This window comes from Sinohyriopsis cumingii, unplaced genomic scaffold (assembly GCF_028554795.1).
Source record: "Sinohyriopsis cumingii isolate HCF-2022 unplaced genomic scaffold, ASM2855479v2 utg001673l, whole genome shotgun sequence".
In the NCBI taxonomy this organism is placed as follows: Eukaryota; Metazoa; Mollusca; class Bivalvia; order Unionida; family Unionidae; genus Sinohyriopsis; species Sinohyriopsis cumingii.
This window is the reverse complement of record NW_028316034.1, coordinates 544,715-567,779: the sequence shown is the minus strand read 5'-3', so window position 1 is coordinate 567,779 and position 23,065 is coordinate 544,715. Positions and strand designations below refer to the sequence as shown.

The 23,065-nt window shown below is 34.5% G+C and overlaps 2 protein-coding genes across 5 annotated transcripts in view; one reads left to right on the top strand and one right to left on the bottom strand.

The window, feature by feature from the left end:
• Positions 1-4,342, bottom strand: part of LOC149771767 (potassium channel subfamily K member 1-like) — a 49,641-nt gene extending 45,299 nt beyond the window's left edge. The window contains exon 1 of the mRNA XM_089948166.1: positions 3,882-4,342. Within this exon, the coding sequence (XP_089804292.1) occupies positions 3,882-4,062 (181 nt within the window). The 5' untranslated portion in view covers positions 4,063-4,342. The remainder of the gene's footprint in view (positions 1-3,881) is intronic.
• Positions 4,343-4,475: 133 nt separating this feature from the next.
• On the top strand, positions 4,476-21,289 carry LOC149771766 (leucine-rich repeat protein 1-like). 4 transcript variants are annotated; one of them, XM_089948151.1, is made up of 6 exons: positions 4,476-4,627; positions 6,559-6,641; positions 8,811-9,005; positions 14,460-14,558; positions 15,688-16,418; positions 20,918-21,289. In XM_089948151.1, the coding sequence occupies exons 3-6, from the start codon at positions 8,820-8,822 to the stop codon at positions 21,174-21,176; spliced, it is 1,275 nt and encodes a 424-aa protein (XP_089804277.1). In that variant the 5' UTR covers positions 4,476-4,627; positions 6,559-6,641; positions 8,811-8,819; the 3' UTR covers positions 21,177-21,289. The 4 variants fall into 4 exon arrangements, with proteins under 4 accessions (XP_089804277.1, XP_089804275.1, XP_089804276.1 ...); XM_089948149.1 differs by lacking the exon at positions 6,559-6,641 and having other exon boundaries at positions 4,477-4,627; XM_089948150.1 differs by lacking the exons at positions 4,476-4,627; positions 6,559-6,641 and adding an exon at positions 6,221-6,315.
• Positions 21,290-23,065: the final 1,776 nt, after the last annotated feature.

Sequence of the window (23,065 nt, the reverse complement as noted above, 5' to 3'; positions counted from 1 at the left end):
ACAGATACGAATCTCTGATACTTCAGAACTTGGACATAAATTCACAAGTACAAGAGCTGCTTATGTTCAAGCAAGAATATACAGAAAATTATTTATAACACTGTTAATAGCAAAGGAAAAATAATTGGCCACATTGTTATGCCTCTTTGATTTGCATTGTTTGTTTGCTAGATTTGTTCATTTCATTTAATAAAAAATTTCATCATGTATTATTGATAATACAACACTGTATGTTGGACTTGACTTTGTCCAAAGTTAAGTTCATTTTCTACCTGACCCGAATCATTGATATTGGTTCTGTAATAAACACGCTTATCTCAATCTGAATCTAGGAGTTTGGAAATTCCCCTTGAAATGCTGGGTCTACCGGTTGTTTACTACAGATTTTATATTATCATTTTAGTAACAGACTTCTAACTATAACTAAGATTTTATTTTGTAAACATTATGGACCTTCAAGAATGAAACATTTCTTTAGGTAATATTTTTATTTATAGAAAATGCTAATTGTGACCATATGTCAGGTAGAGGACTACATAATCTTGTTTTTCTAGAAATAATTATTTGTGTTATAAGATCCTGAGGCAGAATCAGTTGTGTTACTGTTGTGTCCACAAGTTCATATGGACTGAAATTTTATTTATTCAAGTTATTTAATTCAAGTTATTCTCTGGAAAAACAAGTGCCCTTAAAATATAACTTTCTTTGAAACAGAGACTTGAATTTAAAGTGAAATTTCACAAGAAGATTTAATTCTAGGATAGTATTATTGTGATCCAACAAAAGACTATTTGTACATCACCACTATATGTGCCACCACAGGCACATCAACACTTTCAGCTTTGGATTTAATTTGGATTTCCTCTAAAGTTTATTCAGAACATTAATCATTAGGATTTGTGTCTGAAATTCTATAATTATTTGAGATTTAATTCACAATACGTAAGCTAATTTTAATTTCACTTTGCATTCTAGTGAAATCAATTAATGGTTGAAGAGCTTGTTGCTTTGTTGCTTCTCACTCTTTTCTATTACTTATTTTAAGACCACAGAGTTATGATGGGAAGGCGGAATGTGTTATGTATGGTGGGATTGTGATGGAAATGAGTGTTCAAAGGGGCCAGTATATTATATTTTAATTGTTTTGTACAGCATTACTCTGGGTATTTGCTTTAGTTCTGTCAAATAACTGATATGATTAGTTTTACTTACTTGTCCGCCAACTTACTGTTACACATGCTAAGTCCCTGCCGTAGGAATTTATGCCTTGTGTTTTCTTGTCCCATACCAATATATAGAGCTTTTTAATTTCTCTGTATATGGATCAATTACATAGATGCCTTATCAAGAAAATGTCTTCCTCACGACAGCAATATTTCTGCTGTAGACATACTTATTAATTGCAAATTTCTCTCAATGAACCGTGTTTTTGAAAGTAGTTTGTTATATTAGGTGATGTGACATTTATCTTCAATTTCCCCTACATCAGACAAATTTCACATAAAACAATGCAAAAAACTGAATATTCTAGGATGCATCTGGAATACAATATACTTACTATATCATCCATTCATCTTTGTGTGGAACATATGCAAAAACAAAATGAACAAAATGATAGATACACTTGCACTAAGATTGATGGGTATAACTGATCATAATAAATACATGACTGGAGAGTGTTATCAAGTTTGGTATAAGCATTTGTCATAATCATAAGTAAATAAGTATGGACAAATTATGTAAACACTTCTGATTTTGCAAAATGCAGCTTTGAAAATATTTCAATTACTGGCAATGCAAAACAAACCATCTTAACATTATTAAAACATTATTTCATTTCATCTTTATACAAAATGCAATTACTCTATATCTAATGAAAATCTGGGTTTTGTTTCCTGAAATGCCAGTTTGAACTGTTCAGCATACTTGGGAAACAATGAGAAAAATCATATTTGAAACAAATGTAAATGTCACATTGAAGTCTATGACAAAACTTACCAATATTTCACATTGTAAAAATCAGCCTGAATTTTTGGTCCAAATCAGTGTGTAATGATGTGAAGAAACAAAAGTATAAACCTGCATATAATGTACAGCATGTTCGGCTGAATGTATTTTACTGTATGTCATACAAGGTACTCTTTCCAGAAAGTAATAAATGGCCTTTTACTTTAAATGTCTTGATTATATGTGTAGAAGAAGTTCATATGACAGATTTTAATCACAACACTAATTGATTTTGATTCCTTAACTAATAATATATATATATATATATATATATATATATATAGGGAACAAAGAACATAAAATGTGTATTTAATGCAGTTTGAGAGTGTCTGGAGTACTTTTGTTTGTGTACATCCAAATATACCTTTAATATCTATGATACGCAACATAAACAAGGTACCTGTTATCTGGTACCTTGTTTATGTTGCCACATACCTATAAAAATATTGACTGGTGTTTTAGGGGCTGATATCAGCTATTTCTTAAAACCTGCAAAACTTTGCTGCCACTCTTGTCTGCATACATCAGTATACATTTTTTACACGTACTGGTATTTCTCGCAGCTGTTGAGCTACTGTTGGCTGAAGGGTTCTTTTGCTGATACATATATACAAACATACAAACTATTTCGGATCAAATCTTATGTTTAACAACTAGTAAATCCACATGGAATAACACAACCCTCTGTTCCGTGGTCATTTTGAATTTGGCACTTGATATGGCTGTTACCAAATCCCAGTAAGTGTCAAAACTGTATGCATGTATGTTCTAGAAAGATTTGCATGCAGCAAAATTGCACATTTTAATAACAGGTGCCATCAAACCCACATATTGTCTATCAGTATCAACACATATCTGGGGGGGGGGGGCACCTATCATATAATAGTTAAAAAAGATTTTTTTAAAAAATATTTAAAACTTTTATGTCATTATAAATAATGTTAAAAGAATGAAAAGAACATTTTAGCAAAATTTTATACATAGCAATAACATGTGAGCATGTAAAACAAAAACCTACAAAAAACGCAGAACTATATGTTGGGCTATGCAAACAATATCTTAACCATCTACTCTACTCATCTGTCTTTCTGATACTTCCATGTAACATATGATATATAAAGAACATATATGTTATATATTACAAGTATCAAATGTGTATGTCGGGGTATTTGGGGTGGAGTTGGATGTATCTGAATGTTTCATGTAACCAGAAGAACCTATACAGTATGCATGTGAACATAGCTAATAGTAAAAGTCATTCAGGTCATGTAAGTGTTCAAAACCGATTTTTTCAGTAACGTGTAATTTTTTAGAAGTTGATTCAACATGCCTTTAAATGGCAACTATTCACTTTATTTGGATCATCATACACCCATATTCCTTTGGAAGATCATTATTTACATGCCCTGAGAAGTGCATATGGCAAAATCAATGCTAAAGTTGGTGAGATATTTTTTGGAGATCAACCAAAAGGCGTGATCGAGTACAATCCAGGTCGAATGTCGCATGATGTGATGTCACAATGAAAGCTATGCATGTTGATAAACAAGTTCCTACTACCCTATAGTGTGAGAATTCAACTCAATGTGCTTTTTTCTTATCCGTGTTTAGTACATGGTCACCACTGTAAAATAGCGATGCTTTTTGTCTGGAATTTTTTTTATAACAGTTAAGATGTCGATCATGCAGTAATCAGGACTGAGTAGACTTTGGTTAAGCAAAATTAGTATTATATTTTAAAAGAACAATTTATATATAATTTCATTTGAGTAAATGCGCATACATGACCTTTGTGATTTTTACTGTAAAAGAATCAATATCATTGCAGAAGAGAAAGGCAGTATCCTAAGAATGCAGAAATGAAAATAACATACCTGTCAAACAATTGTTTTCTTTCAAAAACAAGGACCTTTTATCCTGCAATTCCTTGACAAGGGTCCGTTCCTGGGGCCCTTCAATTGCAGAAAAGATCGAAGCACCCATTACAAGGTAGATTATATAGAATGCCACAAGTACCAGCAGACGTAAATTACTTTTTCTCATGCAGATCGTCATTTTTACAAGTATGGGGGAACAATATTGTGGAAACTATAATATCTATGACTTATGATCTATCGCTAGCTATTCTATATAATATTGCGTAACTGGTTGAGTGGGCAAAGTTCGGCCTCTGCTCGAGTCAGTGCGATTTGCTTGCTAGTTCGACAGTTACGACTTTATCAGGAACTTTGAGTAGAACTGAACTATCTGCAATAAAAATGGTATTCACACAGCATTACAAGCACTTTGTTCGCTTGCTGCTTTCGGGGAATTCACCTATCAATAAACAAACCGACCGTTGAAATCCCGGAAGTGCCAAACAACACCTAACGAAATAAACGGATAATCCTACGCAATATAGTTATGAGTTTATGAATGTGTTCAAGGTGTATAATGTAACATTCCAAAGACATTTGTCTAATATTATACATAAAAATGCAGAACTAACATGTGCTGAAAGAGGTTATTATTTTTATTTTAGCTTTAAATGACAGTGTATTTTATTACAATACTCTATCTCTACGCCTTTGGACGGCAGTAACTGTTTGGCGGAATACATGAATGTTAAGATCGTCCCATGGTAAGTATACCTTCTTATTTCTTTTAGTCTATCTTTCACTGAATTAAAATGCCCATACTCATATTCGGATGACAAAAATTAATTGGGAGGGTGTTATCATTGGTTTCCCCCAGAATCAAAGTGCTTGTGATTCGGACTTCCAAATCGGACCTTGCGTTCTCGGCTCTTTAACGTGCAGGTTTTCGGTCAACGATTTATATAATTGAAGTGTGGATGTAATGTTCTTTGCCAACCCAACGGCCATTTAATATATATGTTTTTAAAATCGTTGTATGTTTATTTATGTTCAGTACATCTGTGTATGATTGTTAATATCCGATTGAAGTACAAGTCTTACAGGCCATGTAGACGGTACCGACCATTTCGATAAGGGTCAAAACGGACCGTTACCAAAACGGCCCACAACCAAAACGGATGCTTAAAAGGCCTAACCAAAAGAGGTCTATTTATGTATCAATTACTAATTAATAGTATCTGGTATACTAATAGTACGTAAATATAAATTGTTTGTTTTACTCTGAAATAATGTGCAGTTGAGAATCATTGTGCAGTATGTCACAATCGTATATCATGTTTCAAGCGGTTTGTCATGAGTGTGTGTGATTTGGATTTTTAACATAGCTTTAACAATTATTCAGTCATATCGCTATGCTGTCCTGGTGTGGCAGGTAATAGTGATGTCTAGCACTGGGGCATCATGCCAGACATGTAGCATAATGTCCGACACAGTCACATTATCCTGATACCAAGCCAACCAGTCCTAACACTAACCTCTTAATGCTGAGCGCCTTGTGAGGCAGTTGTATGCTTTTTAGAAGCGTTATGACTTGTGGGAAGGGGGGGGGGTCGAACAACGACCACCCACATTCGAGGCAGATGCTCTAACCACTAGACCACCAGCGCAGTCTACCCAGTGTAGTAAAACATGGGTTAAATTTAGCTTTCTGTTTGTTGCTGGCATAAATAATTGTGCAATATTTCAGACTGGGTATCATTTGCCATGCTTTCTTCCAGCCATTTTGAATAAGACTGGGACATAGAAGTTATCTCATTTTGTCATGAGCTTTATTGATTGTTTATATTAAATGCAGGCTTTGGAAATGCTGGGCTTACATAAAATGATCTCATTTATATGTGTAAACAGTGTATACATGACAGCTGTAGTTACTGGAGGAACCTTGGAGAAATTACAGCTATACTTAGAGCTTGAGCTAAGTTAAAAATGCCTGAAACAGATATGTTAATCCCTATTGTCTGTAGAGCATGTAATTGATATATCCCAAAAAGTTCTCTGTCTTTCTTACTGAAGAACCTGGATCAGATTTTATATTTTCTTGTATCCGATATTTAACACAATCTAAGTTGTGGTCAGATAATACTTAAACACTGCGGAATCAAATGGTTATGGATATCCCACAAGTTTTTTTTATTCTCACTTGGAATTCCCATTTAGTCTCTTCTACGTATAGTTTGTCACATTTAATGCATGTGAGTAAATAGATGACATTACCAGTAGTACAATGTCCTCTTAGTTTTGGTTTAAATTTGAGATTCATAAATGTGCTTTACCAGGCAGATAGAAAAATCAAGCTGGTTGGCCAGGGACAGTCATGGATTTACCTTATTTTTCTGCCCATGTTATGGCAATTCCAAAACAACAGTAGGAACATACATCAGACCCTTTAATGGTGAGTGGCTTACCTCATATAGAACAAATTATAGAGATGAAATGGTTTTGTACAGTTCACACATTAGACAAATGTGCTTAAATCATTGCTACCTCCAAAAGGGTGAACCTAGGCTGACATGTGTACCCTGCCAATGTCATGCAGTTAAAGAAAAGAAATTATACATTATTAATTAACTTTTTGTCTTATTTGAAATGTTTTGAATGCTGTTCAATCACAATATGTATTGTTTTCTATACACAGAGGTCTCACTAGGATTTTAAAACTAGGAGTCCAGCAAAAGTTGTAGACCCATCCCAGAAGCACATTGGTCAGACCTGAAGTAGGTAAATATCTAGCTGAGAGGAACCAGTGGTTGCCATTGAGTTTAAGTTTCCAAATTCTTTACACAACTGACATGTCCATCAGAGTGAGACTGAATTTTTGTAAGTCCAAGGAAAGGTCTTATTCCAAACACCAAGCGTGGCATCATGCACTTTCTTACAATTGTTCCATCAGTTCTAGCAATTTTAGCACTATTCTGAACCTCGTTACAATCTTCTTTGGTTGGCCGTTTAACCCGAAATACTGTCCAAAGTTTATATCTAAGTCTCAATGTATCTTGATTTTGAGGTCACATGCACTACTTATTCAGCTTCACTTAGAAATGAACACAATAATGAAAGCGATTGTTCATTTGATGTACTTCTATAATGACCACATGTGCATCTCTGGGTCTCTCTGCCTCTAAATACAGTCATTGTCAATGTCAGCACATTGTCCCACCACACAGCAACAAGTTGAAGTCTTTGACCTTTCCACCCAGCTATTGCATCATGATCTTCTGATGTATTCTTTTAATGACAACATGAATGTCTATGGGGTCTTTTAGCCACTGAATTCTGTTACTGTAAATATAAGCACAATTAAAATGAATAATTGTAGTGATGGGAATTGGTCAGGAAGTGATAATCGATAATCGGTTCCACTTGACCAACTGATAATCGATTATAATCGGTTACTAAGAGCAAGTTTTATTTTTTGTTTGTGATACAGTTATATCTTTGATCAAGAGTTCAAAATGTGAATGAATGTACAGGAATAATATCTTTCAATGATATGTATAATTTAAACTGATAAAAATATTACATTTTTGTCTGTAGTGTTTTGTGTTATTTTTGTTCTACAACTTTGTTAAATGAAAACTTTTTTATGGCTGATCAGTCATATGTAACTGAAATACTGCTACAGTCCCAAAAAATCCTTTCAGTCATGTGATATGTCTATAATTTTAAGTGTAGAAGGACATGGTATTCTTGTTTGTCATTGTTTACAAATACTACAAATAATGTTGCATTTAAACTGAAACAAATCATCAAAATGTGTTTAAATTTATTAACTCAACAATTTAACAACTTTATCATGTAATAATGACTAAATGTTCCTGATTATGAAATTTTGCACCTATGAAATATCACATGGTTTTATATTTGTAGTTGTGAAGGGAATTAATAAATTTCAGGTCACCTTTAGTGGCTGGGAGTTTTACTAACCTTTGTGCTTTTGCATACAACTAAAAAGTAGTCTCCCTTTACACACTCAGTTATGGAGTTCACAGTCGATTATCTTATTGGTTCGCTCAACCAACTGATGATCGATCATAATCGATAATCAGAACAACACTAATTAATTGATCAACACATTTTTCCACTCAGAAGGTGGTTGAAGCAGGACTGGCAAGCCTTTGAATTTGCTGCCCAGCACGCATATGGAGGACTCTAACATATATGATTTTCTGCATCCAGATAAAAAAACTTGCATCAAATATGTGTGATTAAGCATTTCTGAAACTTCTATTTACAGTTGCTAGGATTCAAGTCCCAGCTAACATTACATTTGCAAATCTACTTGAAAGGGTGCCCATATGCCCCAGTGACCTTAAAAGGCAGGGTGAAACCACTGCTTGGTTAAGAAGCACATAGTTACTGACTGCAGAAAATATGTGACCACTGATTACATGACATTTATAAAGGAAATTTGGCTAGGGTCCCTGGGAGGGATTAGAATGGCCATTGCTGAACTCAGGTGATCTTTAGGACAGGTTTGAATGCATTTATGATTTGTTTATTAGATTTATGTCTTGCCTGCATATAGTTGAAGGCCAGATATAGGTACATGTTTACTTTCCTGTTGGCAAGGGAATCATTCTCAGCAATTTAAAAGATTTTGTGGTCAAGTTTTAGAAGGTCATATATATCACTGGTGTCTTTTTTCACTGTTGTATTCAAATTAATTTTGAACATTGCTTCAATTATATACCTATGGGTTATTTGTTTATATCTGTATATGCTAAGATTTCTGACTTACCCAATAGTGGTAGTGGTGATAAAACATTCTTAGTGCCTTTTTCAGGCAATGTATTGCATTTTTTGGAACCCTTGTGTACTATTTGAATTTGTTGTCAATTTCAAAGTAGTTGTTTTTTTTAAAACTTTTATTTTTGTTTTTATACACAGCCATTGAAGATGAGGATAACATGTGATATAGACATCTCCAGCAGACTTCTGCCGTCACATAACATGAAGAAACCAGTAAGACCCATGCGTGCACAGTTGTCAATTGGCAAGAAGCCAGGGAATGGACCGCTGAAAGATGGAACTTTGTATCTGATGGTGTGCACAGCCAAGGATAAAAATGGAACCAAGTATTTGGCAAGTCAATAAGTTTATTGGTTTTACACCTGTTTGAAAAGATAGGTAGAGACGATAGCAATAACAGATTTACCATATCAGCAATCTGTACTATTTAAAGCATCTACCACATTGATTTCATTTGAAATAAGGTCAGTTGTTCCTGATGCAGCAGTCAGTTGCCTGGATGCACATTTCAACCTATGCAGGTCCCTGGGATGCAGCATATCTTGTTAGGGTTCATTGTGCTTTTTTGAGTATCTCATATAAATACACCGTATGAAATTTTTTGTCTTCTTATTGACACCTTTTCAAACACAAGACCCTAATCACAATATGTAATTCATCAGCTGTGTCATACCCATTTGCATGGCAGGGGTTTATTATGGACTGTTGAAAGTTATGGGGCTTATTGTTGATCAAATAGAAGATTTACCACTGTGAAGTCTCTGTTTTTCTGCTATCTTGTTTGAAGTCTTTGTTGTTAGTTTTGTTGAGTGAGTTGTAAATTTGCCCTTAATTTAATAATAACCAATGAGTTTTGTTTAGTTTGTAAAAATTAAACTTGTTGGCATAAGGCCTAAATGAATTGAGTGCTGTTATTGAGCAATTGTCATCACTTAAATAGGGGCATAAATATATATAGGGGTATATATATGTAGATAAAAATTCCCAGTTACTTAGATGAGGATTACTTTTGATTATCTTTCGAGTATCCATAGTGGTCATGAGTCAACTCTCTTTACAAAGTTGTTTTTTGAATGTGTCCAACGATTAGCTCACCTTGAGTGCATCTACATGACAAGGCTGATAAGGTAAGGGGTCAAAGAAAGGACAGTGCATGTCAGACTCGGAAGAGAAATTCCCTTGGCTGTGAAAGAAAGAAAACAATGTCAGTGATGTAAGTAATCTTTGTTCCTTGTATGCAGTGTGAAAGATGAACTTTTTCATTCATGGAAGTACTTGTTTGCAAGTTTTTGCATTTACCTGACATGAAACAAACACGTATCATGTACATGCTGTGACAGAGAGGATTGCTTTGGAGGAAAAAGCACCATGGCTTTAAAAAGTTGACAAAGAGGCAGACAAGAATTATGTTTGTGCAATACAACATTGAAAACCTTGATTGTGTTTATTTTGTCAATTTTTTTATTTTAAAATTGCATTCATTTGCTGTATTGCATATATAAATCTTCTGCTGATGCTGGGATTCTGTGGTTTGATCTCATGATTTTGCTAAAGACTGCATTCTTGAAGCCAGGAGTTTCTTACTCAGTTTTGAAAATCAAGTGAAATCTCTGTTACTGTTATTTGAAATGTGATTCACTTTGCATGCTGTGTTAGATACTATTTGGACATCTTTGAAAATTTAGTAGTATTTTGAAATACTCATGTAATGTCATACTTTAAGCAGCAGTTTTAATAGGTCATAGGCAACCTTAAGATTCCTGCATATTTGATTATTGCATGTGTTTTGAATATGTAATCTATATTGTGTGCTTCACCTTTGTCTTTGATTGAGGGTAGAATTTTGGCCTTCATGACTATTGTCATGGCTGAATGTTGTCTACCAGATTTTTGTCATGTTTAGTAGAATTTACATTCAAAACCTGACCTTGTTTACAAGTTAGTTAAGTTTTCCTGAAAATATTGCATCTTAGGTTCGGTGATAGTCTCTATAAAGAATGTGGTAAACAAATTACCTGTATTCATTTCCATTTTAAGTTCAGTCTTAGAATCATTTAATGTTGTTCAGTTATAATTTGAGAGGAACCATTTTTTAAAATTATTTAGGCCCAAAAATGTCTTTCCTGTTGCTCTGTTTTTAAAATTTGGGTAGGTAGGTAGGTAGTTTAGTATATGTAATGTACTAAACACTTTAAGTACTGGCCTAAACGATCTCAGTTTGATGCACAAATCAATTTCTGGAATTTTTTAAATGTATTTTTTGTTACCACGAGGAAAAGTGCTAGTGGTGGCAATGAAAAACAGGGACAGTCTGCCAACTGAAAACACACATTTGTTTGGCCTCATTGGAAGTATATAGTGCTCTTTGACTTTATGGACTGAAATGATACTTTGAGATTATTGTAAATTCCATCAAAGACATTCTGGATTTTATCATTTTGATACATTAAGACTGTTGGTACATCAGCATATTTAAGACTACTGGTACATCATGAAATTTAATTCTTGATATATAAGGACATTCAAGATTATTGAAATTCATTTGGAACATTCTATGCTTTTGGATTTGTGATAGAACATTTAGGATTATTTCACAATATCGAAAGTGGATTTTGAATTTTCACTTTTTATTCAAGGAAATAGATTTTTTTTGTTGAATTTTACTAGACTTGTTGGTTTCCATTCTTTCTGTTACTTAGTTTAAGAGCATAGAGCTGTAACACAAGTTATAAGTAAACAGAAGGTTAAAACCAGGACACATCTTTAAATATTGCACATAAAGTCTGTGCCGTCTGAGTTATTTCCCTTGATACTTTAATGTTTTAACTTACTTGTTAGCAGTCTATAAATATACAGAGAGGAACATATATTCATTCATGTTTCAGAAAGTTGTGGTTCTGTTGGTATATTTTGTATATTTTATCTGTTTTTAAAAAAATCTCTTACATTCATTAATGTTTAATAGTGACCGTGTCAACCTAGCATCAGCCTTACAGAAGAACACATTTTTTTTGTTCATGTTGACATTGCTTAGTTAATAGCTAAATAAATCTGATAATTTCTGTGTCAAAACGAATCAGATTCAAGGCATGGATCTATACTCTGAGGATGTATTTCATGTAGTGCTAATATTGATACTTGAACTATCAAGATTTTCCATCCTAGCTATCACTAATTGTAACGTCGCCTTAAATACGTATTACACTTATTTATGTACAAAGTTGCACAAAACAATAGCACATATCATATGTACAGATTGTGACATTAAGTTGTTGTTTCAAAACTATGTTGAAGCAAAGCAACATTAAAATATATATGAGTCATTTGACACATGACACCAAAATTTCAAGAATCAAAACAGAAATCTCAGGAGTTAATTGCTTTTTTAGATGTTATTTTGTACCTGGAATTGTCTATTATTTATGGAACAAACTGATGCTTTAGATTTCTCATCTCATGTTAAATAAAGGGAAAACACTTGTACAGTATTTTGTAACTGATGCCTAAGATTTATTACAACTTTAGGAGATTTATTCTCCTCACATTGTTACAGTACTTTACTAACTTTCGTGTGGAGTCTGAGGGTCAGAATTATCATCACTGGAAGATTGTTTCTGGGACTTAGACAGGTTAGAAAATTTACCTCTTGAGCTGTTGTGATTTATAAATATGTTTCAGTGTACGACAATGCAGTAAAAAAAGAAGAGGTATATACCTCATAGTTCACTGCCAAGATTTAAAAAATGTTAAATCAATAAACATTTTCATTTCATTTACAAGAACACTGACTAGTGACCAATGAGGACATTAATTGTGATTTTTTTAGTTTCACACTTAACAGACTATAAATAGTTTTCTTGTCCTGATTTCACCTTGAATATATTTTTTTTGGTACAGAATGAAGAATATCTTCTGTATCAGCATTATAATGGCAGTGACAAAATGACCATAATCGGTCTGCAAGATAGATCAAGCTTCAGTTTTTCTGTGGCTAGGTTTTTAAAGTTGCTGTCTGCAGCCCATTACTCTTCCAAGATAAGTTCATCCCTGGGAGAAAGTTTCATAGTTGGACATGAGATGCCTTGCTGAGTTTCTTTATTTCTTAGCATTGGGAGAAAGCTTATGTCATGGCATTGAGACAAATTGAACTAAAACTTGTTTACATTCCCTTAAATATTCCTCTGTAAACATCTTGAGCAACACAACAATTCAACAATACAAAAAAAATCAAAGGTCACCTGACTTTTTTATCAAAGACTTGAAAGTCTTCGTGGTCCATTTGATATCCTTTTAATACTTGTATCAACTCATAAAACGTCCTGCATTCGACCATAAATTCTCCAGGTTACATCAGTAATATAACCAATAGAAATTATATTTGTACATGTCAGCATTCATAACTTGATTGCCACATATCATTGCACCAGTATTACATTTGTACATGTCAGCATTCATAATTTGATTGCCACATATCATTGCACCAGTATTACATTTGTACATGTCAGCATTCATAACTTGATTGCCACATATCATTGCACCAGTATTACATTTGTACATGTCAGCATTCATAACTTGATTGCCGCATATCATTGCATCAGTATTACATTTGTACATGTCAGCATTCATAACTTGATTGCCACATATCATTGCACCAGTATTACATTTGTACATGTCAGCATTCATAATTTGATTGCCACATATCATTGCACCAGTATTACATTTGTACATGTCAGCATTCATAACTTGATTGCCACATATCATTGCACCAGTATTACATTTGTACATGTCAGCATTCATAACTTGATTGCCGCATATCATTGCATCAGTATTACATTTGTACATGTCAGCATTCATAACTTGATTGCCACATATCATTGCACCAGTATTACATTTGTACATGTCAGCATTCATAACTTGATTGCCACATATCATTGCACTAATATTACATTTCTGATCTCCAGTAGACTGATTTCCACCAGTTAATTTTTTCTAAACAAACACACTGATTCTTTTTCTTCAAAAAAAATAATTTATTTTTCAAAAGCTATAGATTGCAACTATAAAATGTGCAGTAGACAACCTTTAAAATGGTACATTTGTCCTACTGCAGGTAGAATCATGTATGTTTATGGGCAATGAAACAAACATCGATATTTGATTCAGAAGTTAATCCAATCAAGTCATAAATGATTCCCTCTTCAGCTATCATAAACATCAAAGACCGCTCTGGTGGCCTAGTGGTTAGAGCATCCGCCTCAGATGCGTGAGGTCGTGGGTTCGATCCCCGGCTGAGTCATACCAAAGACTTACAAAAATGGTACTAACAGCTGCCTCACTTGGCGCTCAGCATTAAGAGGTTAGTGTTAGGACTGGTCGGCCCGGTGTCAGGATAATGTGACTGGGTGGGGCATCATGCTACATATCTGCGGCATGATGCCCCAGTGCTAGACATCACTATAAACTGCCACATTGCAGACATCGTAGCGATATGACTGAAAAATTGTTAAAGCTACGTTAAAAAAAAAATCCAAATCCTAAACATCAAAGATAATCACGAAGTGATCTAACCTTGCTTCAGTTATGCCCATCTAAGTGTGTCATCTGTGACTTATTAGCTCTACTTAGTTTATATTGCTTTTAAATAAGGACCGGTAAGGTGTAAGTAGTATAAAGACTGATTGATTATTTAGTTACAATGACTATATTACCATAGCAGTGTTTTTCATAATGCATCTGAATACAAACAGCAATATTTAAGTTATTCGTCGATTTTGTATTTTCTTTCAGATTAAAGACAATGTTGAGCAAATATTTGCCAAGTATGTAAATGAAGGAAGAACCACCATTCGTTTCAGAGATCCAGATCAAGACATTTGTATCAGTAAGGTATGTTCTTTTCAGCTTTGTATTTTCACTATTCATGAAGCAAGGATAATTCGGGTATCTTAAACTTTTTATTATCACTATCATGAAGTAGTGAGAATATGATTTGGGGCTGTTAAACTTTTTTTAAATTAAATCACACATGAATCTGAATATTTCCTTCATATCCTAGTAAGAAACAAATTTTGCTTTATAATAAAAAATGCTGAACACCTCTTTCCATCCCTGGGTTATATTTTATGCTTTTGCATAAACTTGGGTACTTTTTGTTTAGCTCATTTTGCCTTTGTGTAAGCATTGCAAAAGGTGGAATTTTGTCTATTCCATTTGTGATAAAGTTTTTCTCAGTGCTGTTACAAGCTTTTACCTCTTATTGAAGACACTTCATTATGCACAGCAGTTGTTTAGTTTAAATTTTGATAACGAAAGGATCCAGTTAAATAGTTCATGAGCTCCCAGACCTGTGTCCAACAGTACAGTATAGTACAGTGAAACCTGTCTTTAACTATCACTGTTCTTAAAGACAATCAAACATGGCCTGTGCATTCAACCTCAACTGTTGGTACAGGTACATATAAGCATAGACATGGTGGAGATAAATATAGAAAATTTAGTTGGCAGTAAAACTAGTTGGGCTGACTACAGTGTAGATATGGATTGTTTAATATTAGAAACTATTATCATTCAAGGTGTAGTGAGGTTAATGCCCTTTGAGGTCAGGTAATATTTAAAGAGAGTGAAGTTAATGCCCTTTGAGGTCAGGCAATATTTAAAGAGAGTGAGGTTAAATGCCATTTGAGGTCAGGCAATATTTAAAGAGAGTGAGGTTGATGCCCTTTGAGGTCAGGCAATATTTAAAGAGAAGGATTCCAAATAGTGAAATCGAAGAGCTTGCATGAGGTTGCAGTAGATGAAGACACTTGTCAGTTTGCTCAGACAGATCAAGACATACTGTTAAAAATAACTTGCTGCTTTGTTTTTATTTCTCTTCCATTTTCTGAAATGAAATCTAAGTACCTAATTCCCAACTCAGTTGATTTCTACTCTCAATGTTTTTGGCAACCAGATTTTCAGGACTTGAATAGTGCTTTTGATTCCACATCATATTATTAGTTTTTGTTTCTTTCTACAGGCCGATTCTCTTCAGCTAAAAAACTTCTTGTCAGTCTTGAGGTTAGCTATACAGGGAAAGACTCCTGAGAATACAACACTTTCAATGTTGGCACCAGCTTCTGCTAAAAATGTGGAAAGACCAAAATCAAAGCTTATCATTTTGTCACGCAAGGACTATCCAATAACAACTGACTTCCCATGTTCTCTCGAATATCTTCAGGTTTCACAATGTAAAATGAAACGAATTGACTCAAGGATTTTTAAGTTACAAAAATTGAAATTTTTTGACCTAAGTAACAATATAATAGAAGATATTCCAGGTGATTTTGGAAAGCTACCTGAATTGCAAGAATTGAGAATGAGCATAAATGAGATAAAATCCATTCCTGGATCTTTCTTTCTTAAAGAAAACCTTCAGAACAAACTCTGTTTGCTAGATCTAAGCAATAACCACATCCGAGTCCTGCCACTTCAGATATGTGAATTAAGAAATCTTGTGAACCTCAAAGTGGACATGAATGAAATTGAGCACATTCCACCAACAATAGGCCGTTTGAAGAAACTGAAGTTTTTCTCAGCATCTAAAAACAAGATCAGAATTTTACCAGCAGGATTTCTTCGACTTCAGTTAGAGAATATTGACTTGTTTGACAATCCATTTGAAAGTACAGACAATGTTGTTCAGTCATCGCAAGTTTTTGGCTTGCCCAGTTTGATGGAGTGCTGTGCTAGAAGTATAAGGAAGCAAAGGTAATTTTCATCTATCAGTGATATTTTAGCTCATCTGTATGAAGTATGAGAGAGCTTATGCTTTATGTTGTTGGTGTCAGTTGCTTTAGACAGAGGGTTCAGGTTTGCTCTGTGGCTCACATGAAGGGAGTGTGCATTTAAATGTCACTGCTGTGTTTTAATTAGCATCTGTCTTATTGAATACATTGTTTTAAAAATCTGATTGGTTTTGCAATAGGGGAGACTTTGTGGTTAATATTTTATTTTATGGTTGCATAATATAGACAGCAGGTTAAAGTTTGTTTTCAGGGTTTTGTTTATTGCTTTCAATTTAAATTTTGTGTTCAGTAACATTTTGCAAACCTTGTTAAGGACTTTTACCCCCAGTTTTCCTTCTGGTTTTCTTTTTCTGCAGTTTATGGGAAAAGTTTTGATTTAATGTTAGTGTTTAATGATTTTGTTATTCTTTGTAGAAATGAACTGCATTTTATTTAACTTCTGGGTGTTAGAAAGCAACTGCATGATGTTATTTAATACTTTTATACCCATTTTTACTGACACTTTTGGGGGGATATATGCAAATTATAGAAACATTTGAGGTTAAAGTCTGTGTCTTAGATTTATTATCCATTGACAATAGGTTAAAGTTTGTATTTGTTTCAGTTATAGACCTTATTTATGCAGCGTTTCAGCCAATGCATGTGATTGACATTGTTCATTTCCCAAGTTTACTTTGTGTTTTTCTCTTTTGCTAAATATGGGAAAAAGTTTTAGGATATAGTTTCTGTTTGACATTTTTTTAATTGCATTTTAGAAAGAACTGCATTTCATTTTACTTCTGTGTGTTAAATAGAAAGTATGTGATGTTCTTTACTATTTTATACCCGTTTTTACTGGCATGTATGGGGAAGGGGAAGATTTGCAAATTATAGGAAACATTTGAGGTTAAAGCTTGTGTTGAAGGTTTCTTATATGTCAGCAAGATGTTAAGTATTATGTTTAAAGGCTTGGTTATATACCTATGCAGAAGACTACCCTGGTGGCCTAAGTGGTTAGAGCATCCACCTCAGATGCAGGAGGTCAAGGGTTTGAATCCTAGCCAGGTCATACCAATGACTTATAAAAATGGTGCTAACAGCTGCATCGCTTGGCAATCAGCATTAAGAGTTAGTGTTAGGACTAGTTGGCCTGGTGTCAGGATAATATGACTGGGTGGAACATGATGCCACATGTCTGGGGCATGATGCCCCAGTGCTAGAAAAGTTACTATAACCTGTCACGGTGCAGACATTGTAGTGATATGACTGAAAAATATTTAAAGCTCTATTAAAAAGCCATATCACACACACACACACACACACACACATACCTTTGCAGTGTTTTAGTCAAGACATGCCCTTGCAGGATTATTAACACCTTTTACCTGTTTTAACTGGCTTCGGGTTGAGGGGTGAGCAATTTATATGAAAAAGGTTGAATTAAATATTTCTGTACAAGGTTTGTATGTAGACAGCAGGTTAATATTTATATTTAACATTTTGGTTATATACCTGTATCATCTTACCTATTTTTGATATATTTTGCATAAATTGGACAAAGTGGTGCCAATAAAATGGAAAAGGTGCATTTTTTTACCCTTAATCTGATACAGATATGCTGCATGTGAAACCCTTAATCTGATGCAGATATGCTGCTTGTGAAACCCTTATTCTGATACCGATATGCTGCATGTGAAACCCTTAATCTGATACAGATATGCTGCATGTGAAACCCTGTATTTGATACAGATATGCTGCATGTGAAACCCTTAATTTGATACAGATATGCTGCATGTGAAACCCTTAATCTGATGCAGATATGCTGCTTGTGAAACCCTTATTCTGATACAGATATGCTGCATGTGAAACCCTTAATCTGACACAGATATGCTGCATGTGAAACCCTTAATTTGATACAGATATGCTGCATGTGAAACCCTTAATCTGATACAGATATGCTGCATGTGAAACCCTTAATCTGATACAGATATGCTGCATGTGAAACCCTTATTCTGATACAGATATGCTGCATGTGAAACCCTTAATCTAATACAGATAAGCTGCATGTGAGACCCTTAATTTGATACAGATATGCTGCACGTGAAACCCTTAATTTGATACAGATATGCTGCATGTGAAACCATTAATCTGATACAGATATGCTGCATGTGAAACCCTTAATCTGATACAGATATGCTGCATGTGAAACCCTTAATTTGATACAGATGTGCTGCACGTGAAACCCTTAATTTGATACAGATATGCTGCATGTGAAACCCTTAATTTGATACAGATATGCTGCATGTGAAACCATTAATCTGATACAGATATGCTGCATGTGAAACCCTTAATCTGATACAGATATGCTGCATGTGAAACCCTTAATTTGATACAGATATGCTGCATGTGAAACCCTTAATCTGATACAGATATGCTGCATGTGAAACCCTTAATCTGATACAGATATGCTGCATGTGAAACCCTTAATTTGATACAGATATGCTGCATGTGAAACCCTCAATTTGATACAGATATGCTGCATGTGAAACCCTTAATCTGATACAGATATGCTGCATGTGAGACCCTTAATTTGATACAGATATGCTGCACGTGAAACCCTTAATTTGATACAGATATGCTGCATGTGAAACCATTAATCTGATACAGATATGCTGCATGTGAAACCTTTAATCTGATACAGATATGCTGCATGTGAAACCCTTAATTTGATACAGATGTGCTGCACGTGAAACCCTTAATTTGATACAGATATGCTGCATGTGAAACCCTTAATTTGATACAGATATGTAGCATGTGAAACCCTTAATCTGATACAGATATGCTGCATGTGAAACCCTTAATTTGATACAGATATGCTGCATGTGAAACCCTTAATCTGATACAGATATGCTGCATGTGAAACCCATAATCTGATACAGATATGCTGCATGTGAAACCCTCAATTTGATACAGATATGCTGCATGTGAAACCCTTAATCTGATACAGATATGCTGCATGTGAAACCCTTAATTTGATACAGATATGCTGCATGTGAAACCCTTAATTTGATACAGATATGCTGCATGTGAAACCCTTATTCTGATACAGATATGCTGCATGTGAAACCCTTAATTTGATACAGATATGCTGCATGTGAAACCCTTAATTTGATACAGATATGCTGCATGTGAAACCCTTAATCTGATACAGATATGCTGCATGTGAAACCCTTAATTTGATACAGATATGCTGCATATGAAACCCTTAATCTGATACAGATATGCTGCATGTGAAACCCTTAATTTGATACAGATATGCTGCATATGAAACCCTTAATCTGATACAGATATGCTGCATGTGAAACCCTTAATCTGATACAGATATGCTGCATGTCTCTAGCCCACTGATCTGATGCCAGCTAAACTGACTCAAAAAAACTTTTGCCAGGTTATGTTGAATTTAATAGTGTTATTAATTTGATTTATGATATAAACATCTAATTTTGTGTTTATCTATACTTTTTCCCTTTTTTCATTACATAGTCTTATTAGTAAAGGCTGTTGTCACATATACTTGCATTTACCATTGTGTCATTGACTTCACATATGCTTGCATTTACCATGGTGTCATTGACTTCACATATACTTGCATTTACCATTGTGTCATTGACTTTATTTTTTTTTTCTTCTTCCTGTAATGTAGGATTGATTGGTTATGGACAGATTCATTATCATTTTGAGATTACATTATTTTATACCAGAAGGATTTATTTGATGGCCTGTTGTATATGACTGAACTGCCTGTTAGCACATGTTTGTTATCACTACATCTCCTAAACTGCATGGAGGATTTGGAAATAAACTTTTACATACACACTCATCCCAAGATATAGTTGGTCGTACATGAAAGTGGTACTGCTCTGACATCAAGTAAAGCCACCAGTGGCCATCTTGAAAATCTTGTTGCTGCTTCATACCAATGTATGGTCATATAAACATGGAGTTCGCACTAAAATATACATGTCTAGTTGACTGCAGGTATGACTACCATTGTGGTCTATCTTGATTTTCTTGTTATCACTACTCATCTGGAATGGATGGTCATATCGGCATGGGGTTTCACTAAAAGAATTCTTATGATGTCTAGATGACCTTGAATTAAAATAGTACCAAAATGATGTAAAATACATGACTGCCCTTGCTTTTTTTTATAGGTGATTGTGACTATTTTTGTATGTTCATGAGATCCAGTGATGATATTGACTGCATCTGTGTTGTCAGTAGTGTTAAAATTTTGCTTTAAAGTTTGTTAAAGTATTTGCAAGTCACAGATAGGCGTGTTACACTTGTTTGGTCAAATGTTGAGGAGAGTCCTACATTGGGCATTCAAAAGAGGATACAATATGTGCCAGTTGGGAATTTGTATAACAGTTTTCGTACATGACAAAAATAGTTAATCAAATGCATATTATATTTTTACAGGGTGGCATATAGCAGGGATGTTCTTCTGCCCCACCTTTGTCAGTACTTAGACTCAGCCCGCCAGTGCTGGTGTGGAAACTTCTGCTTCCAGTGTAGTGTGCGTTATGTGACCAGGGTGATTCTGTCACAGATTTCAGTAACTGTGACTGCTATAAACCTTACAGGAGACAAATCAGTCCCTGTGGAAGGATTTCTGTGCTCACCCCAGTGTCTTGCCAACTTCCAAAGCAACCCACATGCTTACTGGAGAAGAAGATAATTGTAATCATACACTTCAAAAAGACAACCGATTTTTGTGCATGAAATTTCAGATGATTCATTGTGGAATTTGTAGTTAATTTTGTTATTTTTAATAAAGGTTTTAGATTGCAATTCTTTTGTAATTAATGTTCTAAATAGATTTTTTGATGATGGTAACAAATCATGATTATCATCAAGTAGTTAAAACTATTTATTTGCCCATCCCTATTACCATTTTGATTCTTTTCAGACCCCACCCCTAATGAAGTACAATATTGTGCATGTACAATATAACATTAATTTATTATCAACAGTAACGAGTAATGTTTTTTATTTTTCCAGATCTTTAGAGTGGCACCACAATGTTATGTCAGAACTATTTTATATGCATGGTCTGCAGCATTTATATATATATCCATAAGAAGCTTTACACATTGTGATTTCTACGTCTACATCATATGCTTTTTAACTCACCACCATTATGCTCTCAAGTCAAAGCTGTGGCCCAAGTGCCATAGTAGGTGTTGCTGTTGTCATAACAACTGTGTTTTGATTTTCGTTTGGGTTTCTCAGGACTTTTGGTACTTGTGCATATATCCTTAGAATCTCTACATAACATTTTCAGAATTGTGTCAGCATGACCTATTTTTGTTTCAAGGACTTTTTTTTGCTTTTGTTAAAATCTCAATACACTGTGACCTAGTGTCTATGTTCACTTTTAACTGGGCACGATTAAGCTAATAATGTTTAAAAGAGAGGGTAAAACCAACAAAAGTGTAATTAAATGATGCTTTGTTTAAATGTTGAATCTATTTGCATATTCAAAAAATTATGAAAGTATTTACATAAAAGAAGACCGCTCAGGTGGCCTAGTGGTTAGAGCGTCCACCTCAGAAGCGGGAGGTCATGGGTTCGGACCCTGGTCGAGTCCTACCGAAGACTTACAAAAATGGTACTAACAGCTGACTCGCTAGGTGCTTAGCATTAAAGAGGTTAGTGTTAGGATTGTTCGGCCTGGTGTCAGGATAATGTGACTGGGTGGGACATCATGCTTAATGTCTGTGGCATGATGCCCCAGTGCTAGATATCACTATAAACTGTCACACTGCAGACATCGATGCGATATGACTGAAAAATTGTTAAAGCTACATTAAAAGTCCTAATCACACACACACACACATAATACATAAACATTAAGAGGTTAGGGCTTGGACTAGTCGGCCTGGTGTCAGGATAATTTGACTGTGTGGGACATCATGCTACATGTCTGCGGTATGATGCCCCAGTGCTGGACATCACTATGAACTGCCTGCCACATTGCAGACATCGTAGTGATATGACTGAAAAATTGTTAAAGTGACATTAAAAATCCAAATCACACCACATCACGTAAAAGAAGTCATAATTATACATTTTTTAAATCTTGTGTTGACGTTAATCCTGGTACCATTAAGAGTCTTTTTCTGTACTATGTCTTCACAAGAAGAGAAAGTTTGTGATGTGTAATATGATATTATTCATATCAGCAGTTATAATATCATATTTTAGTATGCTCTGTTCCAGTGTTATATTATGTTGTTGCATGCCTGAAATAGTCATTACACAAGCACAAATACAAACATTTTCATACAGGTTGAATAATTTCATAAAATAGAGAAGTAGCCATAATGCAGCTTTTTCAATAGCATGCATGGTTGCTCTGACTTGTATGGAAGAACTACAACAATTTGCATCCTAGAAACCCGATTATGATAGTAGACCATTGTAATTGAAAAGATAAATGTTAAGTGGGCTTCAGTTTTCATTGAACATTTGGGTGGGTGGAGGTAATCACAATACTTGGAGAGGATGAAAAATACTGGAGATGGAAACTCATGGTAAAGACACCACATCAAGTGTTTCTGCTAG